Below are 27,753 nucleotides of genomic sequence, written 5' to 3' on the forward strand. Positions count from 1 at the left end.
TTGTTTTCTTAGAAAACTTTAAAATATATAGCAAAGCATGCACTTTGGGAAACTTAAAATCTGATAAGAATTAACTATACTGTAAAAGAGAATTCATTTTATAGTCTATATATCCATACAGAGAAATTGCTAATGTCAAAAAAATAGATGCATTCTAAAATTTGGTTTGAAATAGACAAAGCCTAGAAACTCCAAAGTTTTGGCATGATGACTCAGGAAAAGTTGCCTTCAATTCTCAGGAAACAGTGTAGTTTTTACACTAACCTAAGGGTTAGTCAACAGATAAATCCACTACATTTGTTCAGCATATTCAACAGTATCTCTAAAAGTCATTTTATCAATTTTGTAATTTTACCTGAAGGAATAATACTGAATGTCACATAGCATTTAAATAAGCAAGATTGTCACTTTTCCTAAATTGTTTTCTGAAAATCCTATTACGTTTTACATTCCAGTCATAACAGAGGCTTTGCCATTATGCATGCTTTGCTACACTCTGGTTCTGTTGCTACAGCTTTGATTCGGGAAATACCTAAAATAAGTGATTTTATCCCCTCATGTCATTTGTTCTACCTAAAGTCACTGAATACATGCTGTAATGATCATCTGGATAACGCGTTTTCATTTGTCCTCAGTCAACCCACTGATGGACCTAAAACAGATGCTTTTAAATGAGAACTGCGGCTGTTTTTCATGAACGCGCGGAACAAAAGAACTTGAACTTTCAGATTACCTGTGATTAAAACAAAACACAACAAAACAAAAACAGTAACTAACAGAGGAAGGTGTCAGCTCAGACTCTTGGGAGCAGTGTTTTCCAAGGTTAACCATTTGTGCAGCTAAATTTTTTCTAGTGCTTTTCTTCTTCATGCCAAAATGCCTTCACCGCCAGACTCTAAATGTAGGCGTGCTTAGGACCAGCCCTGGACTTTCGGTTCTTGGTTTGAACGCTATTTCTGTGACGTCATCTAGTCCCACAGTTTCAGATCCCATCTAAATGTCTCTCTCGGGTGCTGCGCTCCAGACTCCTGCATCCAGCTGCCTCTTGACATCTCCACCGGGTGTCTAATTGGCATCTCAAAGATAACACACCCAAGGCTGCGATCTGCACTTGCCCTCCAAACCTCTTGTCCTGCAATCCTCCTCACCTCTGTTGCACAAGGCCGGAATGTCTCTATTTCCTCATTCCCTCCACCCAATCCATCTGCCAGGTCTAGCTTGACCGCCTCCATCTCTGCCGACCTGATCATGTCTCCCCTGGAAATCCGAAGTAGGCTTCTCACTGGTCTGCTCACTCCTCATCTCATTTCAGCCCATTCTCTGCTGAAAAACTCCAGAACGGTGTCTTTATAAACCAACTGCCTTTTAGCGGTGATGGAAATGTTTTGGAATGGATAGACGTGATGGTTGCACATCATGGTGAATGCCCTAAATGCCACTGATTGTATACTTTAAAAATGGTTAATTGTATGTTATATGAATTTCATCTTAATAATTTAAAGAAAATTTTTGAAGTTACCCTTGTAGCTGGGCAACCAATTGGGAATTTATGTTGCACTTCGTGTTTTCATGCTGCAGATGCACCAGGAAAGAATGAAACCTTGTGAAACAAAGATCCGATCATGACAGTTACCTGCTAAGTGATGTCCCTCTGCACTTATTGATTCAAACAGAAACTTCTGATCGTGGCCTCCAAGGCCCTTTTTAAGATGTGCCCCCCCTGCTCACCTGCTCTCGTCAGGGTGCCAGCAGGACACGGAAGGCACATTCAGCTAGGATGCTGGAGAGACTTATATGAAGGGACTCTTTTCCAAGGTGTGGGCAGCACGAAGGGACCGGGCCAGAGGTGGTCAGGCAGCTAGTGGCTGTTATCAGAGGAAGCAGTGGGAGGAAACAGTGTTTCCAGAGCCCAGGAGATCGGGAGCCTTGGACTGGGGGTGCTCTAGTGACTAAGGGTCTCAGCTCTGCAGGTATAACTGAGGAGGGGGGAGCACAGGGAGGAGAAACACCCCAGCCCTCTCACCTCGTGCCTCCTGACCGCCCACAGATTCCTCCATTGGCTGAACCCAACTGCATGTTTGAGGGCGTGGGTGCCTGGGGGGTTCAGCACAAGGGCACAGGTGATGTTTTTTAAAGAGCAATGTGAATCCTGACTACAGACAGTATTAGACATCATAGTGCTGGGCTTCCCTGGTGGTGCAGTGGTTAAGAATCCGCCTGCCAATTCAGGGGGACACGGGTTCGAGCCCTGGTCCGGGAAGATCCCACATGCTGCAGAGCAACTAAGCCTGTGCGCCACAACTACTGAGCCTGCGCTCTAGAGTCCGCGAGCCACAACTGCTGAGACCACGTGCCACAACTACTGAACCCACGCACCTAGAGGCCGTGCTCCGCAACAAGAGAAGCCACTGCAATGAGAAGCCCGTGCACTGCAATGAAGAGTAGCCCCCGCTCGCTGCAACTAGAGAAAGCCCACGCGCAGCAAGGAAGACCCAACGCAGCCAAAAAAAAACTAAAATAAAAGACATCATAGTGCTGTAGACACGGATTTGGTAGGAAAGTGAACATCAAATGCCTTGACTTTATCATTGAACATCAGTTTTCCTATCTAGACATGTAAAAGACAAAAGCACAGGGATTTTCCTTGGATCCTAAACACAGAACACCTACACCCCACCCTCTTCTCATAGTCTTGACATCAACTATATCGTCCTTTCTGGAAATCACTTAGTGCAGTGGGAGCAGGTGGAGTGCCCGTTACGCCCCCCCAAACGCTGTCTAACCACACAGACCTTCCTTCTGTCTCCTAAAGAGGATGTTCTCTCTGTCTGATGTGACTTTTGCAAGACCTTTGGACATACCACTCTCAGTAGCTCCACCAAATCTCCTTGACACTTGAGACCTCTGCTGCCGCATTTTCATTGCTGTCTCCCCAGCTCAGCTCCAATAAAATTGCTGAATTTTGTGAAATTGAATTCTTAGGTGGCTTGCTCGCTCTAAGGCTTGAAACAGTTCTTCCAGACAAAGAATATTCTATTGACTGGATGGACAAATAATCCAATGAATGAACAAATAAAGGATTGAATGATGCTGTTGGGTCATGATGATGTTCAAGTACCAAGATCTCAAAGTATGAGGCTCATTAATCCCTTTTCTTTAGTCATAACTGGTAGTTTTTTTCTGTGTTCTTCAGAGAGAAGTCATCATGGAAGAAACTGACCGTAACTCAGTTAAATTCACCAAGGCTAAGGTACAATAAATTCCAGTAATGCTTCACTCTGGCTACTTTAAAAAATATGCTGGTGTCAGGGCCCACCCGAGACCACTTATATCAGAATTTCCAGAGGTGGAGACTGTGCATCGGTATTATTCTTAATTTCCCCATGGTGGATAGCATGACAACTGCTGTTCTAATGTAAGACTATGATTGTCTAATGATAAGTATCCATTTGATTGTTGAGAAATGTATTTTTTTTACTCAGTGACATTTTAGTGGGTATCTACCATACAATTAGGTCCATGGGCATTGACTGTCATCTGTTACCCATTCACACCTGCAAGCATTTGCTTTCTCTTTCTGGACACCTGGATGCCTTGCTCAGATTCCCTGGATAATTCTTCTCATCCCTCAAGGGCTCATTAAAGACCGCCCCCCCACCCCCGCCATATAGCCTCTCTGATCCCCTCCCTTGGTGATCTTTTGTAACCTGAATTTTCCTGGCATATCATCTCTGGCAGTTAATGGGTTTTATTGTATACAACTCTATAGTGTAAATTTCATTTTTCATCAGGCAAGTGTGCATTTTATCTTCCCAAGTAGACTCTGCTTAATTTACTATATACTACCCAGAGTTCCTAGCAATACCTTGTTTTTAGGCACTCAGAATGTGCGCTGAGAAATTAGAACCGTAGCAATGACACAAAGAAATGCACATTTTCCCAAATCTCTGATTTGGGTAATAGATTTTCTTGAGGAATATAAGAGAGAAGAAAATACGTTTGAAGGAAAATAGGCAATAATGAATGTTCGAACTTGGAGTTATGCAAATGAAACTCAGAAATATAAATTTGAGAATGATCATCAGAGATTATAGTTGCGTCTTAATGTTCTAATTCACTGTCATCATATTTTCCGTGAAAAATAAGCTCTGAATGGAGTCTCTCTAAGAGGCAAGATAATTTGGAGTGTGAGAGCCTGTATTTATAGCCCAGCTCTGTCTCTCTTGTTTGTTACCTGTCCTTGGGGGATTGTGTAACCTCTTAAATCTTTAGTTATGAATCTGTAAAATGAAATCAATAGCAGTACCTCCCTCCCAGGCTTGGGTTAAGGATTTAATAAAACAGTGCATGGGACCTGATATTGGCCCTATAAATGAGGGCTTATGATTACCATTAGTATTATTATGATGGAGCACCAGTGTCAGACAATTTTGATGTAACTGAAAGTAAGACCTAGTTTTAAAATGAATATGGTGGACAGAGGAAGGATTGAGTTTTTTAAACTACCCTTCATCTCAGTCTGATTTTTCGTTCAGTATTTTCCATGGACGATTGTAGCTATCTATGTATGTATAATATTTTTATTAGAGGTCAGCAGAATTAAATGTTTGCAAGAAAAATTATTTGTAAAAGTTGTTTCAAAACTGAATGTTCTTCATTCTATGAACTTAAATGACTTCCTGAAATTTCTCAAGTTACATGACCTGAGGCTAAAAAGAAACTGGCAAGAGATGAAAAGGAGAACATTCTCTCCTGTTCATGTATTCTGCTTCAAAGGACTGCGTGCCACATCACCTCTCTCCAATTTCAAGTAGCAGATTTGTATGTCTGACATTTGTCTGATTGTTCTTACATATCATGGTCAGACTCTTATCTGACCTTCACTTTCACCTACAAGTGCAATGCCATTGGATGAGGGACTCACTTTCTCTGTGTCTGTTTCCTCATCTGTAAAATGGAGTTGGTTGAAGTTTACCTGAGTTAATACGTACTAGGTGATTAGCAAAGGCCCGAGTGTATAACAAGAACTCAGAAATGTTAGGTATTTTTGACTATTATTATTCTTGCTTTTTTCAGTGTGATCTTATTTTGGATGCCTGACTCAGGCACGCTCTGTGAAAATTTGAGATCCTTGTACATCATCATATCCCAGTAACTTCATTCGTTAACTTGTTCATTCATTCAATTACTCATCCATTTAGGAATGCACCTATTGTGAGCTTACTAAAAACTAAATTCTCTTCAATCCTGATTATGTGAGAGCTGAATTAAAACTTCAGTCTCTGATTCCCAGCTGTTTTTACTCTACCCATCTGTGTCTTCCTCAAGACTTTTTTTTGAGAGCCATAGGAACTAAGGGTGTGCTTTTTAAAAGAAATTTTCATTGACGTATAGTTGCTGTACAGTATTATATAAGTTACATGTATACAATACAGTGTTACACAATTTTTAAAGGTTATACTCCATTTCTAGTTTTTAGAAAATATTGGCTGTATTCCCTGTGTTGTACAGTATATCCTTGTAGCTTATTTTATACCTAATAGTTTGTACCAGAAATTATGGTGGTTTACTTCCCACATTTTTTTCCAGTCATTATATAATGAGAATGTTTGCCTTTGACTCTCTCTCCCTGCGCACACGTGTATATGCGCGCACACACACAAACACACACACACACACACACACAAACACACACACACACACACACAGTCTGTCCGTCAGTCTCTCTCTTTTTCTCCCTCCCTCTCTCTCTCTTTTCTCAGTCATTTACGAAAGGCCCAAACATAAGCTACTTTATTTAATACATATAATTTGAGGGCACAAAACTGCCGAGAAACACAACCAAAGTAATAAGAAATTATTTTTATTAGCACGTATAAGAATATGATAATTGTCAGAAAAAGGACATCATCTTTAACTGCCATCACTTTTAGAAAAAGAGGCCCAGGGCCAGTTTCCAGAGATTATAAAATTTAGCCTGGGTGCTTTGGTGACATTTTCCCAAGGTTCTGACATATCCAAGCTCATTGGGGAAGGCTATAGTTTCAAGCAAGCCCACTTTTATATTCCCAATTTGATCACTTGGGAATTGAGAAATAGAGAATTCTATGGTTCATTTACAAAATGCTGTGATCAGACGTGAACCCATGACTGTCACAGATGGTTACTATCAGACATTGACATCTGTAGGGGAGGAGATTTTTTTTCCTGTGCCCACCTTAGGTTGTCCAGCTGAGGTCCTGTAATTTAGACAGGTAAAAGACAGATTAACAAGAGAAAAACAGAAGTTTATTAACATGTGCATGGCACATACCTATGGGAGCATCCAGTGATGAATAACCCAAAGAGGTGGGTAGACCTTGGGCTTATATACCAGCTTAGGCTAAGCAAAGGAAAAGGAGTGTGGACTTGTAGGAGGGGGAGATAAGTTATGGGAAGATGATTCGGAAAAGTATGGTAAACAAGGATTGTATGTTTAGGTTTGTTATGCAAATTTAAGTCAGTGCCTTCTCCATCCATGAGTTGTTAAGAATATTCCTCTTCCTGGTATAAGAGAGGTAGACTTCTTGACAAATGGAAATTTCCTTTATAAAAGGAGAACTTGCGCTGATTTGAGAGCTTTTCCTGCCTCTGTTGGTGCTCATTGGCCTTTAGCTCAAACTTATACGTATGCCACAGAGGCATATTTCAGGGCGGCACATTCTGGTACCCTTCACATCCAAGCTATTTTCAACTACAATTTAATTTTTTTTAAAAAAATTACCCTGGGAAGAGCTTCCCCATTCTTAGACAGGTGCTACGTTGCCTTGTCCCAACTGGAGACAAGACTCAATTCCCGTGAGTGCAATCTGGCCCGTTATTCCTTTGTTGTAAACACTTAATAGAAGAATTCTAAAGAAACTAGAATCTGCAGACTCCAACATAGACACACCTGAGTCTTGATTCTTTCTTCAAAAAAAGTTAGTCATCATCTTTTGTCTGTAAAATTACTTTATTTTAAATGAAATTAGTTCAGGCTCTGAAACAACAGTAAAGATCAGTTTCTCAGCTACTCATCAAAACTTTAAGTGAACATGGGCCTTTTTTGCTCGAGCTCATCTATACCAGCTTGATTTAAGCTTTTCATATAAGCTGGTGGTGCTAAAATTTAAATATGAGAGTGTTGCTGGGATCAGTTTTGGCTTTGGAACAAGCCAACACCTCAACATTGATGGCTGTATCTTGTAACACAGTTGATTTAGAACTTCAGGAATTAAAATGTCTCAGGGGGGCCCAGGTGGATTTAATCGGCTTAAACCAGAATTTGCCTGGTGTGTCATAGCGAAGATCTGAATTGCTTTCTACTGTAAAGAATAGCTCATTCTTCATCCATCCCGAAGTTAACCACATTCTGTACATATTTTGAAAGTAAGCAAGGATAAATCTGTTTGATCTCCCAGTGTTTCTGCATATGTGATTATTTTCAAAAGAATTCTGTATTTGGACCAGAAGCCGTAGGTGGCAACAGTAGGGTGACAGTTTATAGTTATTGACCGTGACAACCCAGTTCCACTGCCTGCTCACCACAGACATTTCCCAGCCCCTGCAGCCCTCTGATCTGGTCAAACTTACAATGATTCAGTGAGTCCGATTCTAAGAGGGTTAACCTTCACCTAAGCCCCAAGGTCACCGCAGTTTCCTCCCCGGGAATATTAAAGAGGAGAACTCAGAGGTCACTTTTCTGGTCAGCCAACTCCTGGGACCCCTAAAAGAAAACTTGAGGAGTTTTGGCCTAAGGAACTACCCATTTTTTAATTTTTTAAAATTATTTTTCGATGGTCTCAGGTTTATTATAAATTGGTGGGATCATTTATTGTCAAAGAATGAATTGGTCTTGAGAAAAGGTTTATAAAGGAAGACAAAAGTTCAAATAGAACTTATTTCCCCACACATATCCTGAAAATACTTATATTCCATTGATAAAATCCATTAAGGCTCTGTCACGATATCCATCATCCTACTCTAATTTTCTGAAACATTAATATATACAATTATTTTTTAAAATTTCCTAAGAATCTGAAAAAAATAGATATATGTCTGTGTATAACTGAATCACTTTGCTGTACATCGGAAACTAACACAACATTGTAAATCAACTATACTGCAGTATAAAATAAAATGTTTTAAAATAAAGAAAAAATAAAATTTCCTATGATGCAAGACACTAGGTATTAAAATAAAATTCTTTTTCTTTGTTTAATGCACTCATAACCATCTTTATTACGTGTATTTTTAAACACTTCCCTGCATGCATTACACACACATTTCTTACCACATCCATTACCTGAAATAACACACTTATCAAAGTGGTGTTTACATAACACACTTTAAAAAAATAATTTCTATTTTTTTAATGAGATCTAATTGACATATAACGTTGTGTAAGTTTAAGGTGTACAATGTGTTGATTTAATTCATCTTTATATTACAATATGATTACCATCTTTGTGTTAGCTAACACTTCTATCATGTCACATAATTATCATCTTTTTTGTGGTGAGAGCAATTAAGATCTAGTCTCTTAGCACCTTTGAAGTTCATAATACAGTAATGTTGACTGTGCTGTGCATTAGATCTCCAGGACTTATTTAACCATTAGTTGCAAGTTTGTACCTTGAACAATATCTCCCCAATTCTCTGACCCCAGTCCCCTGGTAACCACCATTCCACTCTCTGTTTTTATGAGTTTGGCTATTTTAGATTCCACATGAGTAATATCATACAGTATTTGTCTTTCTCTGTTTGACTTATCTCACTTAGCATAATGCCCTCAGGGTCCATCCGTGTTGTCCAAATGGCAGAATTTCCTTCTTTCTCATGACTGAATAATATTCCATTGTACCACATCTTCATTATCAGTTCATCTGTTGAGGGACATTTAGGTTGTTACCATATTTTGGTTACTGTGAAGAATGCTGCACCAACATACATTCCTACCAACAGTGCACAAAGGTTTCCTTTTCTCCACATCCTCATCAGCACTTGTTATCTCTTGTCTTGATGATTAGGCATTCTAATGGGTATGAGGCAATATTTCATTGTGACTTGGATTTGCATTTCCCTGATGAGTAGTGATGCTAAGCATCTTGTTATGTACCTGTTGGCCATTTGGGTATCTTCCTTAGAAAAATGTCTACTCAGTTCCTCTATTTTTTAATCAAATTGTTTATTCTTTTTTTTGTTATTGAGCTGTATGATTTTCTTATATATTTTAGAGGTGAACCCCTTTTCTGATCTATGGTTTGCAATTATCTTCTCCCATTTCATAGGTTGCCTTGTCATTTTGTTATTGTTTTTGTTGCACAGAAGCTTTTTAGTTTTGATGTAGTCCCACCTGCTTATTGCTTTGAACTATCCATTATTATAGCAACATTTTGGTAAACTTTAGCATCGTCTCAAGATCAATGCTTTTATTTTTAAAAGCATTAAATGAGCGTGATTTATTAATCTTTTGAGGCTATCACATATACCATCTGGAAGGATTCTCAAAACAATTCTCATTCAACAATTGCACCTTGAAGGTCATGATGTCTAAGGGACAAGGTGAGAGTATTTATGTGATGCACGCAAATACTCCTATTACAGTGTGCACACACACATAGACACATGCTTGTGTGTGCATGTGCACACATGTACACTCACGCATATACACACGTGCATACTCTTGCATGTTTGTATATTCATACACACATGTGCTCACACACAAATGCACACAGTACAAGTTCAGGGCCCCGGTTTTGATCAGCCACCCTCTACCCACCCATAAATCAAGGTGTAAATAGGTGGGGATGGAAAAGATAGTGGTAGCCATCCATCCCCCCCCCAGTCCCTATATCCAGGCCTGACCTTGACTTTTTTGTAAGATAAACTCCTTGGCCTTCTTTTGTAAGATAAACTTCTCTCTTCTTTCCCTTTCCCGGGTGCACAAATTTTCACTCTCCGAATAAGATAAATGATAGATTAGTTTAAAATAAATCTTCATATATACATTAAGTTTATTTTAATTAGTTGATTAAATAAAAATTCAAAACATTCATTTAAAATGAATTCAACCCAACTTTTCTTTGGTTTGAGCCTCACCTATGTTCAGGGATTGTGTTTTAGGTTTAAAAATTAAAAGCAAATGAGGAGGTCATAGGAAAGTCTTACATAGCCAAAAGGCAATGTTTGATTTTATCATGATTTAAGACTTGCAATTATTAAAATCCTTTTTTGTGGTCAATCTGAATTCCTTTTTTTAAATATAGTCTTTATCTCTTTTAGGAAGAAAAGCCCCACAATTACCGTCTATTAAAACAGAGTAAAGGATCCAATGAAAGTAATTAAGATTTTACTAAAGAAATTTTAATAAACCAGTTACTGCTCGTGCATATGGATGATCTCAAGGAAAAAGCCGTCCTGTGCCTGAAATAAAAATAAACTATATTTGAAATATATCTAGCATACATAACTAGTTATTTAAATGTCTTCTCAACGAAACCTACTGTCAGAATTATGTTTGGAGCAGCAGTAATTTTATACTGATAAAGGAAAGTTATTAAATACATATAATTAGAGGAAAGATGCTATAAAACAATTTTATTACAGATTAAAATCTGGAAGAAATTAGCATATTTTCATCAGGTAAATTAACATTTGCTAGTGACCATCAACCATAATACTAAAACATATTTATGTTACTTTCAGGTAAGAATAAATGAGCTGGCTTGTTACGGATGCTGAGTAACACTGTGAATTCAGTTTATTCCGCAGTTTTTCCACAAATTGAAATTTTAGTATTACCTTGGCTAATGTAGAATTATCAGGGAATTAATATAAGAAAATTGCCCAAATGATGCACTAGAAATAAGCCTTCTAATGCTAAACTGATTAATGTTTTTTAGTGATAAAAATTTTTCTCTACTCGCTAAAAGTAGAATTTCTATAAAGTCAAGGGTTATACTTCCATGTAAATAACATTTTTGTGTTCTCATTGGGATTTGTTACTTTTTAACATTACATCTTGCATCTGCTATTTTATTCTTTCAGATCATTACTTCATTTTGCTAACAGTAGAATACTTTAAAAATGTTCACCGCTTGGAGCACGCATCATCCTATAAAGGTCATATCAGCCAATTATTAATTCCTGTAATCATTTAACACCGATTAGGTGAGCACCTAGTGTGTGTCAGAGCATATTCTGTGTGCTGTACGTGTTCTGTATGCTCTGAACACTCAGGGTCCTTGCCTTCATGTCTTGGCTGCGACCTTGTGGGGAAGAGCAGTGAGCGAATGATAGAAAAGCAAGTAATGAAAAAGCATGGGAACGGGGGGCTGGGGGAAGGAGAGAAATAGGTGAGGGAGAGGGTAAGAGATACGAACTTTCAGTTACAAAATAAATGAGCCGCAGGTATGAAACGTACAGTGTCGAGAATATAGTCAATAATTACGTAATATTTTTGTATGGTGACAGACGACAACTAGGCTTATGGTGATCATTTCAAAATGTAAGGAAATATCAAATCACTATGTTGTGTAACAGGAACTAACATAGTGTTGTAGGTCAATGATATTTCAAAAACAAACTCATAGAAGAAGATCAGATTTGTGGTTACCAGCGGCAGAGGATGGGAGAAGGGGGAATTGGATGAAGGCAGTCAAAAGATACAAACTGCCAGTTATAAGTACTAGGGTTATAACATACAACATGATAAATGTAGTTAACACTACTGTACGTTATATGTGGAAATTGTTAAGAGGCTAAATCCTAAGAGTTCTCATTACAAGAACATATTTTTTTTCTATTTTGTTAATGTTGTGTCTTTATGAGATGTTGGATGTTCACTAAACCTATTGTGGTCCTCATTTCATGGTGTGTAGAAGTCGGATCATTATGCTGGACACCTTAAATTCACACAGTGCTGCCTGTCGATAACATCTGCATAAAACTGGGGGAAAAAAGAAAAAGCATGGGAAATATGAGATGGTGATGCGGTCTCTGCTGAAAATTAAAATAGGAGATCTGAGAGCAAGAGTCTGGGAAGGTAGTTGAGACGGATCCAAAAAAGCTTCTCCGAGTTTAGCACATTTAAGGTATATGTGAACAGAAAGAAGGATCAATCAGCCTTGGAGAGTGTTCCAGACTGAGAGAGCAGCAAGTCCGAGAAATGTGAGTTACCAACGAGCTTGTTGTCCAAGGAGAAGAAATAAGGCGACAATGACAAGAGTGTAATGAGTTGCAGCGATGGCAGAGCCATGAGGGCAGGGACTTTTTGTTTTGTTCACTAATGTTCCCACTGTATCCAACAGAGCTTGGTCCTTAATATGCGCAGACTGGGTAAATGAATGAACCGAAGGATCTGATTCAAAATGAATTTAGAGAATGAGGGAAGAGGGCCTGATCATGAAACTACAGTCAGAAGTTTAATTTTATTTTTAGCATGACAGAATATTTTAAGGGATGTGTGGCAGACTGAACAATGGCCCCCCGAAGATGTCCACAGTCCTAAATCTCAGAGCCTGTGAATGTTATCTTCCGTGGTAAAAGGGACTGTGCAGATGGGATTAAGTTAAGGATCTTGAAATGCGGGAGGTTATCCTGGATTATCTAGCCAGGCTCAATGTAATCACAGGTGTCCTTGTAACAGGGAGGGAGGAGGGTCAGTCAGAGAAGAGGGTTTGATCATGGATGCTGAGGTTGGAGTGATGCAGGCTTCCAGCCATGGAGCGGGGACAGCCTTTAGAAACTTAAAAAGACAAGGAAATTCTCCCCTGGAGCCTCCAGAAGGAGCCCTGCCTGCTGGTCCATTATAGACTTCAGACCTCCAGAACTGTAAGATAACAAATGTGCCTTATTGTAAGCACTACACTTGCGGTAACTTGTTACAGAAGCAGTAGGAAACTAATACAAGATTATTCCAAATTAAAGAAAGCATTTGGCCATCTCGTAGTCACAAACATGAAGAGGGATACCTTTTTAAAAGTTAAACATCATTTGTCACCTAAATTAAAATGCATTTTAAATTTAAGTTACAAGGTGGAGCTGGATTCCCTTCCTGTATCTCCTGTACTCTCACAGTAGACTTTAGGAGAGCATGGAGGGCTTGTAGGGAAGGAGAAAAGCAGTGAATCTAAGTCAGAATGAGAGGTGTAACTAGGATAAAGTGCTGTCAAGGAAAAAGAGTCCAGCAGACAGAGGGAAAGGAGAGGGAAGGGAAAGGAAGGGACATTAATTACCATTGCTGCATAACAAATTATCTCTCCCCCCTCCATTTAACAATTTAAAACAACAGGCGTTTATCCCATACAGTGTCTGAGCGAACCCAGGAGTGGCAGGGCCCCACGCGGGGGAGGCTGTATCCTCCGAAGGCTTGACTCGGGCTGGAGGGTCCGCTCCCAAGACGGCTCCCCGCTGGCTGCTGGCGGAGGCCTGCGCTCCGCTCCCCACAGGCCGCTTCTCGTACCGCTTGAGGGTCCTCAGAGGGTGAAGCAGGCGCCCCTGCAACAGGCAACCCCACACACAGCTGGGCGGGAGCCGCCGCGCCTCTTCTCTGACCTCGTCTCAGAAGTCGCTCAGTTACCCCCTCCGCGTTCTGCTGGCCAGAAGCGAGGCACTAAGTGCAGCCCTCGCTCGGGGGGAAGGATCGGGCTCCTGCATCTGAAGGGAACGTCAGAAAACCGCCCCAGAGGACGGAGAGGGAGGAGTGAAGAGAAATTTGAGCAAAACACCTATTTCTCCTCGGTTCACAGAGAATGCCTAGATATGGCCGTTTTTCTCCACTAATCTCTCTCTCTTCGTCGGGGACTAATGGATGTGTGTGTGTGTGTGTGTCAGTGTATGTGTGTGAGTTTGTATATGTATGAATGTGTGTATGTGTAAATATGTTGTGTGAGTGTGTGTGTATGTATGTGTGAGTATATGTAATGTGTGTGTGAGTGTGTGAATGTGTGTGTGTAGATGTGTGTGGGGTGTGTGTGTGTATGTGAGTGTTTGTGTATGTATGTGTGAGTATATGTAATGTGTGTGTGAATGTGTGTGTGTAGATGTGTGTGGGGTGTGTGTGTATGTGAGTGTGTGAATGTGTGTGCGTAGATGTGAGTGTGTGTGTGCGTAGATTGTGTATGTGTGCATAGATGTGTATGTGGATGTGAGTGTGTGTGCATAGATGTGAGTGTGTGTGTGTGAATTGTGTGTGGGTAGATATGAGTGTGGGGTGTGTGTATGTGTGTGTGTAGATGTGAGTGTGGGTGTGGGGGTGTGTATGTGTGTGTGTGAGTGTGTGTGTGTAGATGTGAGTGTGGGGTGTGTGTGGATGTGTGTGTGAGTGTGTGAATGTGTGTGTGAGTGTGTGTGTAGATGTGAGTGTGGGGTGTGTGTGGACGTGTGTGTGAGTGTGTGAATGTGTGTGTGCGTAGATGTGAGTGTGTGTGTGTGTGTGTGTGTGTCTGGCAAGGCAGGTGTAGGCTTCCCAGCCGTTTCCCACTTGTGACTCCTGCCAGACATACCCACCTTTATCTCAGCGTCCCCAGAGACTGCTGATTCTACACTCAGGCTTGTCTCTGTGTCCAGATAATCTAACCAAAACTCCAGGTTTGGAGGGCACCCTGCAACTAACTGGTTTGCTGAATTCCCCCGAAAGAAATTCTGCCATGTTGCATCCACTTGACCAAGTCCTCATCCAAGCAGAAGTGGTAAATCTGCCCCTGACCAGAGATCCGCTGCGGTTCTTGTAAGTCCAGGAAGCACACGTGGGCTGCAGATAGAAACTGGGATAGAAAGTTCAGAGATTTGGGTCAAGCACTGTGGTAAGTTCATTGGAATGTGAAACACAGATGGAGCTGTCTGGAAAGGCAGAGGGAATGTGAATAGGAAACTTCTCTCCATGCCTGATTCGGAATTAGGTTACACTAATTAATGAATTAATGAGAAAGGTAGTGCAGAGAACAGCCCAATAAAGAGTTACCTGAAATGCCATCTTCTTTCCCATCCTTTTCACTTCTCGTCAGATATTAGATTAGGCCTTTACCTTTTCTTGATTTCCCCCCTTCCTTTCCTACCTCTTTTCTGTTCGTTAGGAAACAGTAAAAATTGCTTTATTATCATAGAACGCCTTTAGATTCTTTTAAATTCATTGCATGGAAAAATGCAAAAGTCTTTTACTATTTAGTCTGTAGAGGAAATGTATTTTATAGCAAAATATGCCATCCATATTTTAAAACATTTACAAGCCTCAATTTTCATGTATTGGCATTTTCAAATCAGGATTTAGGAATGAAAAAAAATCGTTTTGTGTCTGCATAGGTGTGTTGTGTACTTAGAAAAACAGAATAACCTATAATGGAAAAGAATCAGAAAAAATATATATATGTAAGTGAATCACTTTGATGTACACCTGAAACTAATGCAAATATTGTAAGTCAACTATACCTTAGTTAAAAAAAGAAAAACAGACACAAACCCTTTAATGTGATATTTTTAAAAGTTATCCTCATATATGGTGTAAATAGTAATTTCATTTAAATGTACTTTTTTTTCTAACAAAGCTTTTTTTTTTTTTTTTTTTTTTTTTTGGCTGCCTTGGGTCTTTGTTGTTGCACGCCGGCAGCCAGCAGTGGCTGCTCTTTGTTGCGATACATGGGCTTCTCATCATGGTGGTTTCTCTTGTTGCAGAGCAAGGGCTCTAGGCGCACGGGCTTCAGTAGTTATGGTGCACAGACTCAGTAGTTGTGGCCTGTGGGCTCTAGAGCACGGGCTCAGTAGTTGTGGTGCACGGGCTTAGTTGCTCCATGGCATGTGGGATCTTCCCAGACCAGGGCTCGAACCCGTGTCCCCTGCATTGGCAGGTGGATTCTTAACCACTGCGCCACCAGAAAAGTCCTAAATGTGCTTTTTTTAAACTGAAAACTGATTATTTTACTAGGAAAAAGAATACTGTTGTGAGACTACAAGTGAATGAAAGTATTCATTTTGACTATTTTGATAACCCAAAATTCAGTAAAATGTTTCCTAATGGGATGAATAAAAAAAAAGCTTCATATATTATTTAATTCAAAATAAATGCATATGATAATACTCCTAGCATTTCACATCTGTCCAAGTCAGAATATATTTTGAGCAACTTCTGTGTACCAATAAGCATTTTTTTATACAGTCAATTTAGGGTACTAATGGCAATGTAAACATGCACACAGAAATGTATAGAAAATGATCCACATACTAACACAGAGGTGCACAAGATTTTTCTGTAAAAGGCCAGACAGTAAATTGTTTAGGCTTGTGAGCCATACTGTCTCTGTCACAAAATCTCAGCTTTTCCCTTGTAGGACAGAAGCAGCCATAGATAATATGTAAATGAACAGGCAGGGCCATGTTCCAATAAAACTTTATTTACAAAAACAGGCAGACAGGATTCGCCCTCAGTCCAACCCCCTGTACCGAAGGACTGATTCATACATTCTCAGCACCAAAACCATTTTGTTTCCTTTGCATTTACCTAAATAAAATTCCCAGCAAATGTTCTTTTGAAAGACCAGTGGAAAAGTTTGTCTCTAAAGTCACATATTTTATAGAACTGATTTAAAACTGTTATTTTAGTTATTAACAAGCAAATATCATTAACTTTCAGGTTAGTATTATTAATGCCTTTGGATAGTTCAACATATGCAACGCAAGAAACTAATAAAACAAATTTCAGAAATAAGTGAGTTCTGTTTATTCATAACATGATAAATGAAACACAACCTCATTTTAAAATCTATTGAATGCTTATTAAACAAGTAAAGTGGAAGTTGTGTTTCTAAAGATGACTATGATATTTTATTCTCAGTATCTGCAGTGATGGTGTCTATTTAGGTTAGTCTTGAGGGAAATGCAGTCTTTCTTTCATACGAAAAGAGAATATTATTCTTTGTTGTAGTTTTTTTTTACCTTTAGGTGTACAATTTCAACAACAAAAAGAGTAATTATTTTAAAAGCATCTTCAAATGATATTATAACATATTTGTAATTCTTAAGGCCTTTTCTAAAGTTAATCCCACTTTAAAGTCTCTTTGCCTATTGTTGACACACCCTCCCCTTTCTCCTGCTCTCTTTGTTAACAATTTGTAGGTCCTCCGTGAGCATTGTTTTCAGAGAAGAGCTTTCAGAAGGTCACAGGTGACAGTAAATTTACATTTTGTGTTGAGCTTGTTATCATCAGACCTGATACTAGATTCTCGTAAGGTCCTGCACAATGATGGCTCGTTCTATATGGAAACTAAGTGAATCAAACAGACCACAGGTGCATATTGAGGTCCTGGATAAAACAAAGATGTCTCACTAGTCTATTTCAGATGCCTTACTAGTCCATTTCAGATAACTTTCACAGCTCTTTGGTCTTGGTTAGAATTTGGTTACTTGGGTCCATTGTACTAGTTGTGAACGGAGGCCTGGTTGGTATCCTCAATTCCATCAGCGCTCTCAACCTCAGTTACTCTCCACGATGGAACAAAGATAATCATGTCACAGTTCCTCTGCCTACTTGTCAGATTTTCACAGCACTTTTGTAATGGCTTCACACAGATGCTCTAAAATGAAGGGCACGCCCTAGCACACGTGCTTATACACCATCTTTGTCCCTCCTGCCTGTGCTCTTAACTGGGGAAAACAGTGGCCATCCAAAAGCTCTGTTTGTGTGTATCTTGCAGGAGTCCTTTGGAACCTTTCGTCTTGCGATGCACTCAAAATGCCGATCATACAGGACACCCTGGCCGTGTTGACCAATGCCGTGATCATCCCCCACTCGGGCTGGGAAAATTCACCTCTTCAGGACGATCGGAAAATACAGCTGCATTCCTCACAGGTGCTGCGAAATGCCACTGGATGCCTAAGGTGAGTCGTTGCTACCTCCCTCTGTCAAGAGGTGCTTTTTGTTTCTGTAACTTTAATTGCTGTTTTGCTAAGGATCAGAGTGTTTTGGAATACTGAAAAGGCCACAGAGTGCAAGAAGCTGGTGAAGATCATTTCTAACGAGGTACCTGAGGAGGTACATGCATCTTCCACTGTCCTCTACCTACCCCAGTATTTGACTCATTTCACATGTTTTCCTAGGTCTTAGGCAAAAAAATAAACATTTTCATTGCAACCAAAAATAGTTTTCTTTGATTGAAAACAATAGTTAACAGTCATTTCCCTTGTTGTGGTATATCATGCATCTTGAATAACCAGGCAGACCAATTGGTTAGAAGAAGAAGAGTCTATGACAAATACATAGGGATCTAGTTAACTGTCTCCAGTAGCTATTATTATTTTTTAAAAATTCTCGATGTGACTGCAAGAGCCTGTATTTCTTGAAAATAGCTCTTTAATAAGGACTGTGGTGTGAAGTGTCTTTTTTAAATAATAAAAGTAGCAAATGTGTTGTTAATTATCTCCCAATGCCTTCTTACAAAACTCATCACCCGGAAATCTCTTGAGATGTTTTAGATGTTTTGTTTAGTTTTTGCTCTCAGAAAAGAATGTAATAATCAAGGTATACGTCTTCCAGACTCTAGAAACTGTGTTTCCAAGGATGTTGTACGTTGTACCAAAGTGGGAAATCTCTGCCGGTTAAGCTTAATGATAGGATGGGTGTGATTTAAAATACCTAGTCAAATAATCTATATTTCAAAAGTAAAATGTACAGAATTGCTTCAGCTTGGCTGCCTCAAAGCTGCCATTTCTCTTACAGTTGATCAGTTCCTAGGTATAAGAACCAGTCTCTACTGGAGAAGGAACAGAATCGCCTTGGTGACATTAATAATAATGACCTCATGAATATTTATAACAGTGCTCTCAGCCTGCAGTCTTGAGAGGGGTGTGTGTGTTTGTGTGAATGGGCATGCATAAAGGGAGATAAAGAGACTTGGCCTCCACAAATATCAGTGTGCATTCATGGGCAGGAATAGGAAACCCTCTGACAATTTTGCTTTTCCTCAAGGTCACGAAATAATGATCTTTTGACATGATTTCTCTGGGTAGGCTCCTCCATAAGTCAAATTTACAGTTCTCTAAACCCCACTTTTGAGACGTCCATTTTATAACCTCTTAAATTCTATTATCCTTCAGAAACCTCCTGCCCCACCAGCAGAAATATAACTCTTCCAAAGTTAAAACTATAAGCACTTCTGACCCTTCTTACCTGATTTTTCTATTTCACTTATATGCAGCTGTTACAAGTAGTTTTCCTTTCTTAGCATCCTTGACTTGTAAAGAGTGTCATTGCTCCTAATGAAAATTGTGGAAGGAAGTGCCTCAGAATCAATTGTAGACATATAGTCCGTAAAGATCTGCTAAGTTCCATCAGTTAAAATTCTCTCTGAATAATATAGTAACATAATTATATATTCATGATGTTTGATGTAAGGATGAAGGATACTGATACATGAGCATTCAGCTTCATTTGATGAAAAATCAGATGAAGAAACCAGACGAGTGTCGGTTCACGGGTCCCCTCTGTAGGTCATCTGGCCAAGTTCACACCCACAGAGGCTTGACCGGTGCTGCTTCTGCTGCCAGCCAGGATTGACCACATCACAGGAAGCAAAAAGGAGGACATCTGATTTAGAAAGTGTTTCATGTAGCCTAATCGGTTTTTCTTAGTCCAGTTGAAACCAGGTTTAGGGTTTTCCCACTTTTCAGAGTTTATCATGTGAATGACAAAGCAAGATCTTTCAAAATATGATGAATATTTCACTTCCCTCTGAATTCATTAAACTCCTTCTGTTGCCAAAACTTGGCCTTTGTTCACTGGTGCCAAATAGAAACTCAGAGACAGAGTTTTGGGTGAGGTGGAAAGAAATAGCTTTATTGCTTTGCCAGGCCAAGGGGACCACAGCGGGCTACTGCCCTCAAGACAGTGTGTCCCACCCGGGAGGGGGTAGTGAGGAGAGTCTTATAGTGTTCAAGGTGCAGGGCGTGATCAGCTTGTGGATATTCTTCTGATTGGTGGGTGGTGAGGTAACTGGGAGTCAGCATTATCAACCTTCTGGTTCCAGCCAGTCTGGGGTCTATGTGCTTTGTGGGCAGCATACAGTTAACTTCTCCCACCTGGTGGGCGTTTCAGTATCTGCAAAACAGCTCAAAGGACATGGCTCAGAATATCATCTGTAGTCCTTGGGGAAGAACTAAAGGTCCTTGACTTTGTTTAATGGCTAAAGTATTATTATTTTGTCTTGCTTGCCTGTTTTCCTTTCTTTCTGCATTTTCTCACTTCTCTGATTAAATTTATTCTTTGGCTAAAGTTTTTCTACAGACAAAAGGCAGGTGGACGACACGGGTGGGAGTTTATTCCGGGAAGACCTCACAGTGTCCTGCTCGGTTATGCTTCCCTTCTTACAGAAAGAAATATAATCTTTTCTCTCTTATTTAAATGTGTTTATGAATCAGCCTACATTAATGAACAGGTTGGGCTAAGAGAGGAAGAAAATAGCCTTGGGGCCAAAATGAACTTATCAAATAAAGACTCAGCAGATGAAAGATTTCAAGAAATTTCTACTATTACCATTTACTTAGAACCAAGTTGGAAACACACCAAAACAGTCGTAAATATTTATATCATGATGGAAGATTCTAGATATTAGTCTGTGAGGTTGTAGTTACATTCTTAATTTTTTCAACAGAACCTAGATCTTTATTTACCATAAAGAAATTACTGTGTATGCTGTTCCTGCCTTTCAGCAGTTTCGTCCATGAGCATTTGCTAAGTGCCTGCTGTGTGCCAGGGAAGGGCCAGGGAGGCTGAAATAGACATGGCAACCTCTTCTGCCCTTCAGAAACTCCTCTTTTAGTGGAAGACAATGGTACCCATACAATGAGTCCTAGTATTATATCTTAGTATGATATAAAGCTATGATTAGGATAGTATAGAAGGAAAACCTGGGGAGGGAGTGGCCAACTCAGTGAGTGTGGTCGCAAAAGGTTTCAAGAACCAGGTGAGACTGGGGTCAAGCAGAGAAAGGGCATCACCAATCAACGGTGATTGGGAGATGCTCGAGGCCAAAAGGAACAGCAGGAACACCCTGCCGCTGACATGGGAGAACTAACTCCAGGATCCGCAGGCAGTCTACAAACCTAGCAGAATTTAGGAAGTGCAGCTTGTTTAGTTGTTCCATTCCAAGTGATAAAGGGCGTTCAAAGCAGAGCTAAGAAGAATAGACTTGAGTCTGTGAGGAACAGAGAGCTATAGCCAAGCTTTGACCAAGAGAACACAATGATCAGCTATGTCTGGGAGCAATTTTACAGGACAGAGTAGAAGCGGGTAGGGAGGGGAGAGGTGACATTAAGAGCAGAGCTGTGAATTTATGGGCTGCCCTGCAGGCTTCATTTCTAAGGTACCTCCTGTAGACAACTGTAAATATCAATATTTTGTTCCATTCGATTAATTTAACCATCACTGATTTGTAGCTATGAGAACTATCTCCATAGCTGTTGTAGTTCTGCTTTTTATCTTGGAAATTTTTTCTTCTTTTTAGTCATACTATTCTTATTAAAATGGTAGCTTCGATATCTTATCAAATGTTAGAGAAGTTTTATGGCACATACCGTTATTTGTATGTAACTGAGGTTTAATAAATCAAATCCCCAAAAACAAAAGGAATTCAAACACACATAACTATGCTAAATTATGGATAATGCAGTAGACTAAGCAAAAGTCTTCCTGGAACTGCAGAAATGATTTAAATATAGTCCTTAAAATGTAAATTAATAACCAGATCATCTCAATTTATAAATCAGATCTGGGCTTATACCTTTGCAGGGAACAATTTTTTTTCTATCACAATATTTAGAAAGAATTTGGTTCTTTGGTGCTTCTTAAAGCAGAAAATAAACTCACAGCACTTGTTCTTCTAGTCATTTCTATGTATTAAATATATATTTTATATGAAAAATGATACAGTGAATTTGTACAAGAAGATGATATAGCGGGTTTGTGTAATATTTGCATACCTTGATCTGGTCCATTAATTTATAGCTTTAATATTTTTTTTACTTTTAAAGACATTTATTGTTTTCTTTCAAATTTTTATAAGCAATACATGTTTATTGCTGACTACTAGAAATACATGAAAGCATAAGCTAATAATTAACAGTCACCCATAATCCTCACCCCCCGGAGATAACCAGCGTTAGCATTTTTATACATTTCCTCCCATTGTCTACATAACTTTTTACTCTTTTTTTTTTTAACATCTTTATTGGAGTATAATTGCTTAAAATGTTCTGTTACTTTCTACTGTATAACAAAGTGAATTATCTATAACTATACATATATCCCCATATCCCCTCCCTCTTGAGTCTCCCTCCCACCCTCCCTATCCCACCCCTCTAGGTGGTCACAAAACACCGAGCTGATCTCCCTGTGCTATGCAGCTGCTTCCCACTAGCTATCTATTTTACATTTGGTAGTGTGTATATGTCAATGCTACTCTCTCAGTTTGTCTCAGTTTACCCTTCCCACTCTCCATGTCCTTAAGTCCATTCTCTATGTCTGCAGTTTTATTCCTGTCCTGCCCCTACATTCATCAGAACCATTTTTTTTTTTTTTTTAGATTCCATATATATGTGTTAGCGTACGGTATTTGTTTTTCTCTTTCTGACTTACTTCAGTCTGTATGACAGACTCTAGGTCCATCCATCTAACCACAAATAGTTCAATTTCCTTTCTTTTTATGGCTGAGCAATATTCCATTGTATATATGTGCCACAACTTCTTTATCCATTCATCTGTCGATGGACACTTAGGTTGCTTCCATGTCCTGGCTATTGTAAATAGTGCTGCAATGAACATTGTGGTACATGACTCTTTTTGAATTATGGTTTTCTCAGGGTATATGCTAAGTAGTGGGATTGCTGGGTCGTATGGTAGTTCTATTTTTAGTTTTTTAAGGAACCTCCATACTGTTCTCCATAGTGGCTGTATCAATTTACATTCCCACCAACAGTACAAGAGGGTTCCCTTTTCTCCACACCCTCTCCAACATTTATTGTTTGTAGATTTTTTGATGATGGCCATTCTGACTGGTGTGAGGTGATACCTCATTGTAGTTTTGATTTGCGTTTCTCTGATGATTAGTGATGTTGAGCATCCTTTCATTTGTTTGTTGGCAATCTGTGTATCTTCTTTGGAGAAATGTCTATTTAGGTCTTCTGCCCATTTTTGGATTGGGTTATTTGTTTTTTTTATATTGAGCTAGATGGGCTGCTTGTATATTTTGGAGATTAATCCTTTGTCCATTGCTTCATTTGCAAATATTTTCTCCCATTCTGAGGGTTGTCTTTTCATCTTGTTTATGGCTTCCTTTGCTGTGAAAAAGCTCTTCAGTTTCATTAGGTCCCATTTGTTTAGTTTCGTATTTATTTCCATTTCTCTAGGAAGTGGGTCAAAAAGGATCTTGCTGTGATTTATGTCATAGTGTGTTTTGCCTGTGTTTTCCTCTAAGAGTTTTATAGTGTCTGGCCTTACATTTAGGTCTTTAATCCATTTTGAGTTTATTTTTGTGTTTAGTGTTAGGGAGTGTTCTAGTTTCATTCTTTTACATGTAGCTGTCCAGTTTTCCCAGCACCACTTATTGAAGAAGCTGTCTTTTCTCCATTGTATATTCTTGCCTCCTTTATCAAAGATAAGGTGACCACGTGTGTGTGGGTTTATCTCTGGGCTTTCTATCCTGTTCCACTGACCTATATTTCTGTTTTTGTGCCAGTACCATACTGTCTTGATTACTGTAGCTTTGTAGTATAGTCTGAAGTCAGGGAACCTGATTCCTCCAGCTCCGTTTTTCTTTCTCAAGATTGCTTTGGTTATTCGGAGTCTTTTGTGTTTCCATACAAATTGTGAAATTTTTTGTTCTAATTCTGTGAAAAATGCCATTGGTAGTTTTATAGGGATTGCATTGAATCTGTAGATTGCTTTGAGTAGTATAGTCATTTTCACAATGTTGATTTTTCCAATCCAAGAATATGGTATATCTCTCCATCTGTTTGTATCATCTTTAATTTCTTTCATCAGTGTCTTATAGCTCTGCATACAGGTTTTTTGTCTCCTTAGGTAGGTTTATTCCTAGGTATTTTATTCTTTTTGTTGCAATGGTAAATGGGAGTGTTTCCTTGATTTCTCTTTCAGATTTTTCGTCGTAAGTGTATAGGAATGCAAGCGATTTCTGTGCATTAATTTTGTATCCTGCTACTCTACCAAATTCATTGATTAGTCCTAGTAGTTTTCTGGTAGCATCTTTAGGATTCTCCATGTATAGTATCATGTCATCTGCAAACAGTGACAGTTTTACTTCTTCTTTTCTGATTTGGATTCCTTTTATTTCTTTTTATTCTCTGATAATTGTGGCTAAACCTTCCAAAACTATGTTGAATAATAGCAGTGAGAGTGGGCAACCTTGTCTTGTTCCTGATCTTAGAGGAAATGGTTTCAGTTTCACCACTGAGAATGATGTTGGCTGTGGGTTTGTCATATATGGCCTTTATTATGTTAAGGTAGGTTCCCTCTATGCCTGCTTTCTGGAGGGTTTTTATCATAAATGGGTGTTGAATTTTGTGGAAAGCGTTTTCTGCATCTATTGAGAGGATTGTATGGTTTTTATCCTTCAGTTCCTTAATATGGTGTATCACATTGATTGATTTGCATATGTTGAAGAATCCTTGCATTCCTGGGGCAAACCCCACTTGACCATGATGTATGATCCTTTTAATGTGCTGCTGGATTCTATTTGCTAGCATTCTGTTGCAGATTTTTGCATCTATGTTCATCAGTGATATTGGCCTGTAGTTTTCTTTTTTTGTAACATCTTTGTCTGGTTTTGGTATCAGGGTGATGGTGGCCTCTTAGAATGAGTTTGGGAATGTTCCTCCCTCTGCTATATTTGGGAAGCGTTTGAGAAGGATAGGTGTTAGGTCTTCTCTAAATGTTTGATAGAATTTGCCTGTGAAGCCATCTGGTCCTGGGCTTTTGTTTGTTGGAAGATTTTTAATCACAGTTTCAGTTTCATTGCTTGTGATTGGTTTGTTTATATTTTCTATTTCTTCCTGGTTCAGTCTTGGAAGGTTGTGCTTTTCTAAGAATTTGTCCATTTCTTCCAGGTTGTCCATTTTGTTGGCATATAGTTGCCTGTAGTAATCTCTCATGATCCTTTGTATTTCTGCAGTGTCAGTTGTTACTTCTCCTTTTTCATTTCTAATTCTGTTGATCTGAGTCTTCTCCCTTTTTTTCTTGATGAGTCTGGCTAATGGTTTATCAATTTTGTTTATCTTCTCAAAGAACCAGCTTTTAGTTTTATTGATCTTTGTTATTGTTTCTTTCATTTCTTTTTCATTTATTTCTGATCTGTTCTTTATGATTTCTTTCCTTCTGCCATCTTTGGGCGTTTTTTGTTCTTCTTTCTCTGATTGCTTTAGGTGTAAGGCTAGGTTGTTTATTTGAGATTTTTCTTGTTTCTTGAGGTAGGATTGTATTGCTATAAACTTCCCTCTTAGGACTGCTTTTGCTGTGTCCCAGAGGTTTTGGGTCATCATGTTTTCCCTGTCATTTCTTTCTAGGTATTTTTTGATTTCCTCAGTAATCTCTTCGTTATTTAGTAGTGTATTGTTTAGCCTCCATGTGTTTGTATTTTTTACAGTTTTTTCGTGTAATTGATATGTAGTCTCATACCGTTGTGGTCAGAAAAGTTACTTGATATGATTTCAGTTTTCTTAAATTTACCAAGGCCTGATCTGTGACCCAAGATATGGTCTGTCCTGGAGAGTGTTCCATGAGCACTTGAGAAGTGTATTCGGTTGTTTTTGGATCGAATGTCCTATAAGTATCAAATAAGTCCATCTTGTTTAATGTGTCATTTAAAGCTTGTGTTTCCTTATCTATTTTCATTTTGGATGATCTGTCCATTGGTGAAAGTGGGGTGTTAAAAGTCCCCTACTATGATTGTGTTACTGTCTATTTCCCCTTTTATGGCTGTTAGCATTTGCCTTATGTATTGAGGTGCTTCTGTGTTGGGTGCATAAATATTTACAATTGTTATATCTTTTTCTTGGATTGTACCCTTGATCATTATGTAGTGTCTTTCTTTGTCTCTTGTAATAGTCTTTATTTTAAAGTCTATGTTGTCTGATATGACTATTGCTACTCCAGCTTTCTTTTGATTTCCATTTGCCTGGAATATTTTTTTCCATCCCCCCACTTTCAGTCAGTATGTGTCCCGAGGTCTGAAGTGGGTCTATTGTAGACAGCATATATACAGGTCTTGTTTTTTATCCATTCAGCCACTCTGTATCTTTTGGTTGGAGTGTTTAATCCATTTACATTTAATGTAATTATCAATATATATGTTCCTATCACCTTTTTCTTAATTCTATTGGGTTTGTTTTTGTAGGTCTTTTCCTTCTCTTGTGTCTCCTGCCTAGAGAAGTTCCTTTAGCATTTGTTGTAAAGCTGGTTTGGGGGTGTGGAATTCTCTTAACTTTTGCTTGTCTGTAAAGCTTTTAATTTCTCTGTCGAATCTGAATGGGATCCTTGCTGGGTAGAGTAATCTCGGTTGTAGGTTTTTCCCTTTCATCACTTTAAATATGTCCTGCCACTCCCTTCTGGCTTGTAGAGTTTCTGCTGAAAGATCAGCTGTTAACCTTATGGGGATTCCCTTCTATGTTATTTGTTGCTTTTCCCTTGCTGCTTTTAAGATTTTTTCTTTGTATTTAACTTTGATCGTTTGATTAATATGTGTCTTGGTGTGTTTCTCCTTGGATTTATCCTGTATGGGACTCTCTGTGCTTCCTGGACTTGATTAACTATTTCCTTTCCCATGTTAGGGAAGTTTTCAAGTATAATCGCTTCAAATATTTTCTCAGACCCTTTCTTTTTCTCTTCTTCTTCTGGGACCCCTATAATTCGAATGTTGGTGCATTTAATGTTGTCCCAGACGTCTCTGAGACTGTCCTCAATTCTTTTCATTCTTTTTTCTTTATTCTGCTCTGCTGTAGTTATTTCCTCTATTTTATCTTCCAGGTCACTTATCCGTTTTCTGCCTCAGTTACTGTGCTATTGATTCCTTCTAGAGAATTTTTAATTTCATTTATTGTGTTGTTCATCATTGTTTGTTTGCTCTTTAGCTCTTCTAGGTCCTTGTTAAACGTTTCTTGTATTTTCTCCATTCTATTTCCAAGATTTTGGATCATCTTATTATCATTACACTGAATTCTTTTTCAGGTAGACTGCCTATTTCCTCTTCTTTTGTTTGGTCTGGTGGGTTTTTACCTTGCTTCTTCATCTGTTGCATATTTCTCTGCCTTCTCATTTTGTTTACCTTACTTTGTTTGGGATCTCCTTTTCACAGGCTGCAGGTTCATAGTTCCCGTTGTTTTTGGTGTCTGCCTTCAGTGGGTGAGGTTCGTTCAGTGGCTTGTGCAGGCTTCCTGGTGGAGGGGACTGGTGCCTGTGTTCTGCTGGGTGGGGCTGGATCTTGTCTTTCTGGTGGGCAGGGCCACATCTGGTGGTGTGTTTTGGGGTTTCTGTGAACTTAGTATGATTTTAGACAGCCTCTCTGCTAATAGGTGGGGTTGTGTTCCTATCTTCCTAATTGTTTGGCATGGGACATCCAGCACTGGGGCTTTCTGGCCATTGGGTGGAGCTGGATCTTAGTGTTGAGATGGAGATCTCTGGGAGAGCTCTCACCGACTGATATTTCATGGTGCCAGGAGGTCTCTGGTGGTCCAATGTCC

General features: G+C 39.1%; 1 protein-coding gene across 1 annotated transcript in view; it reads left to right on the top strand.

Annotated features, from left to right (window-relative positions):
- Positions 1–27,753, top strand: part of CTNND2 (catenin delta 2) — a 943,287-nt gene that overhangs the window by 729,172 nt on the left and 186,362 nt on the right. The window contains exon 12 of the mRNA XM_082458356.1: positions 17,706–17,889. Coding sequence (XP_082314482.1) covers positions 17,706–17,889 — 184 coding nt within the window. The remainder of the gene's footprint in view (positions 1–17,705; positions 17,890–27,753) is intronic.

The sequence above is a fragment of the Balaenoptera physalus genome, assembly GCF_965194825.1.
Source record: "Balaenoptera physalus genome assembly, chromosome: 3".
Lineage (NCBI taxonomy): Eukaryota > Metazoa > Chordata > Mammalia > Artiodactyla > Balaenopteridae > Balaenoptera > Balaenoptera physalus.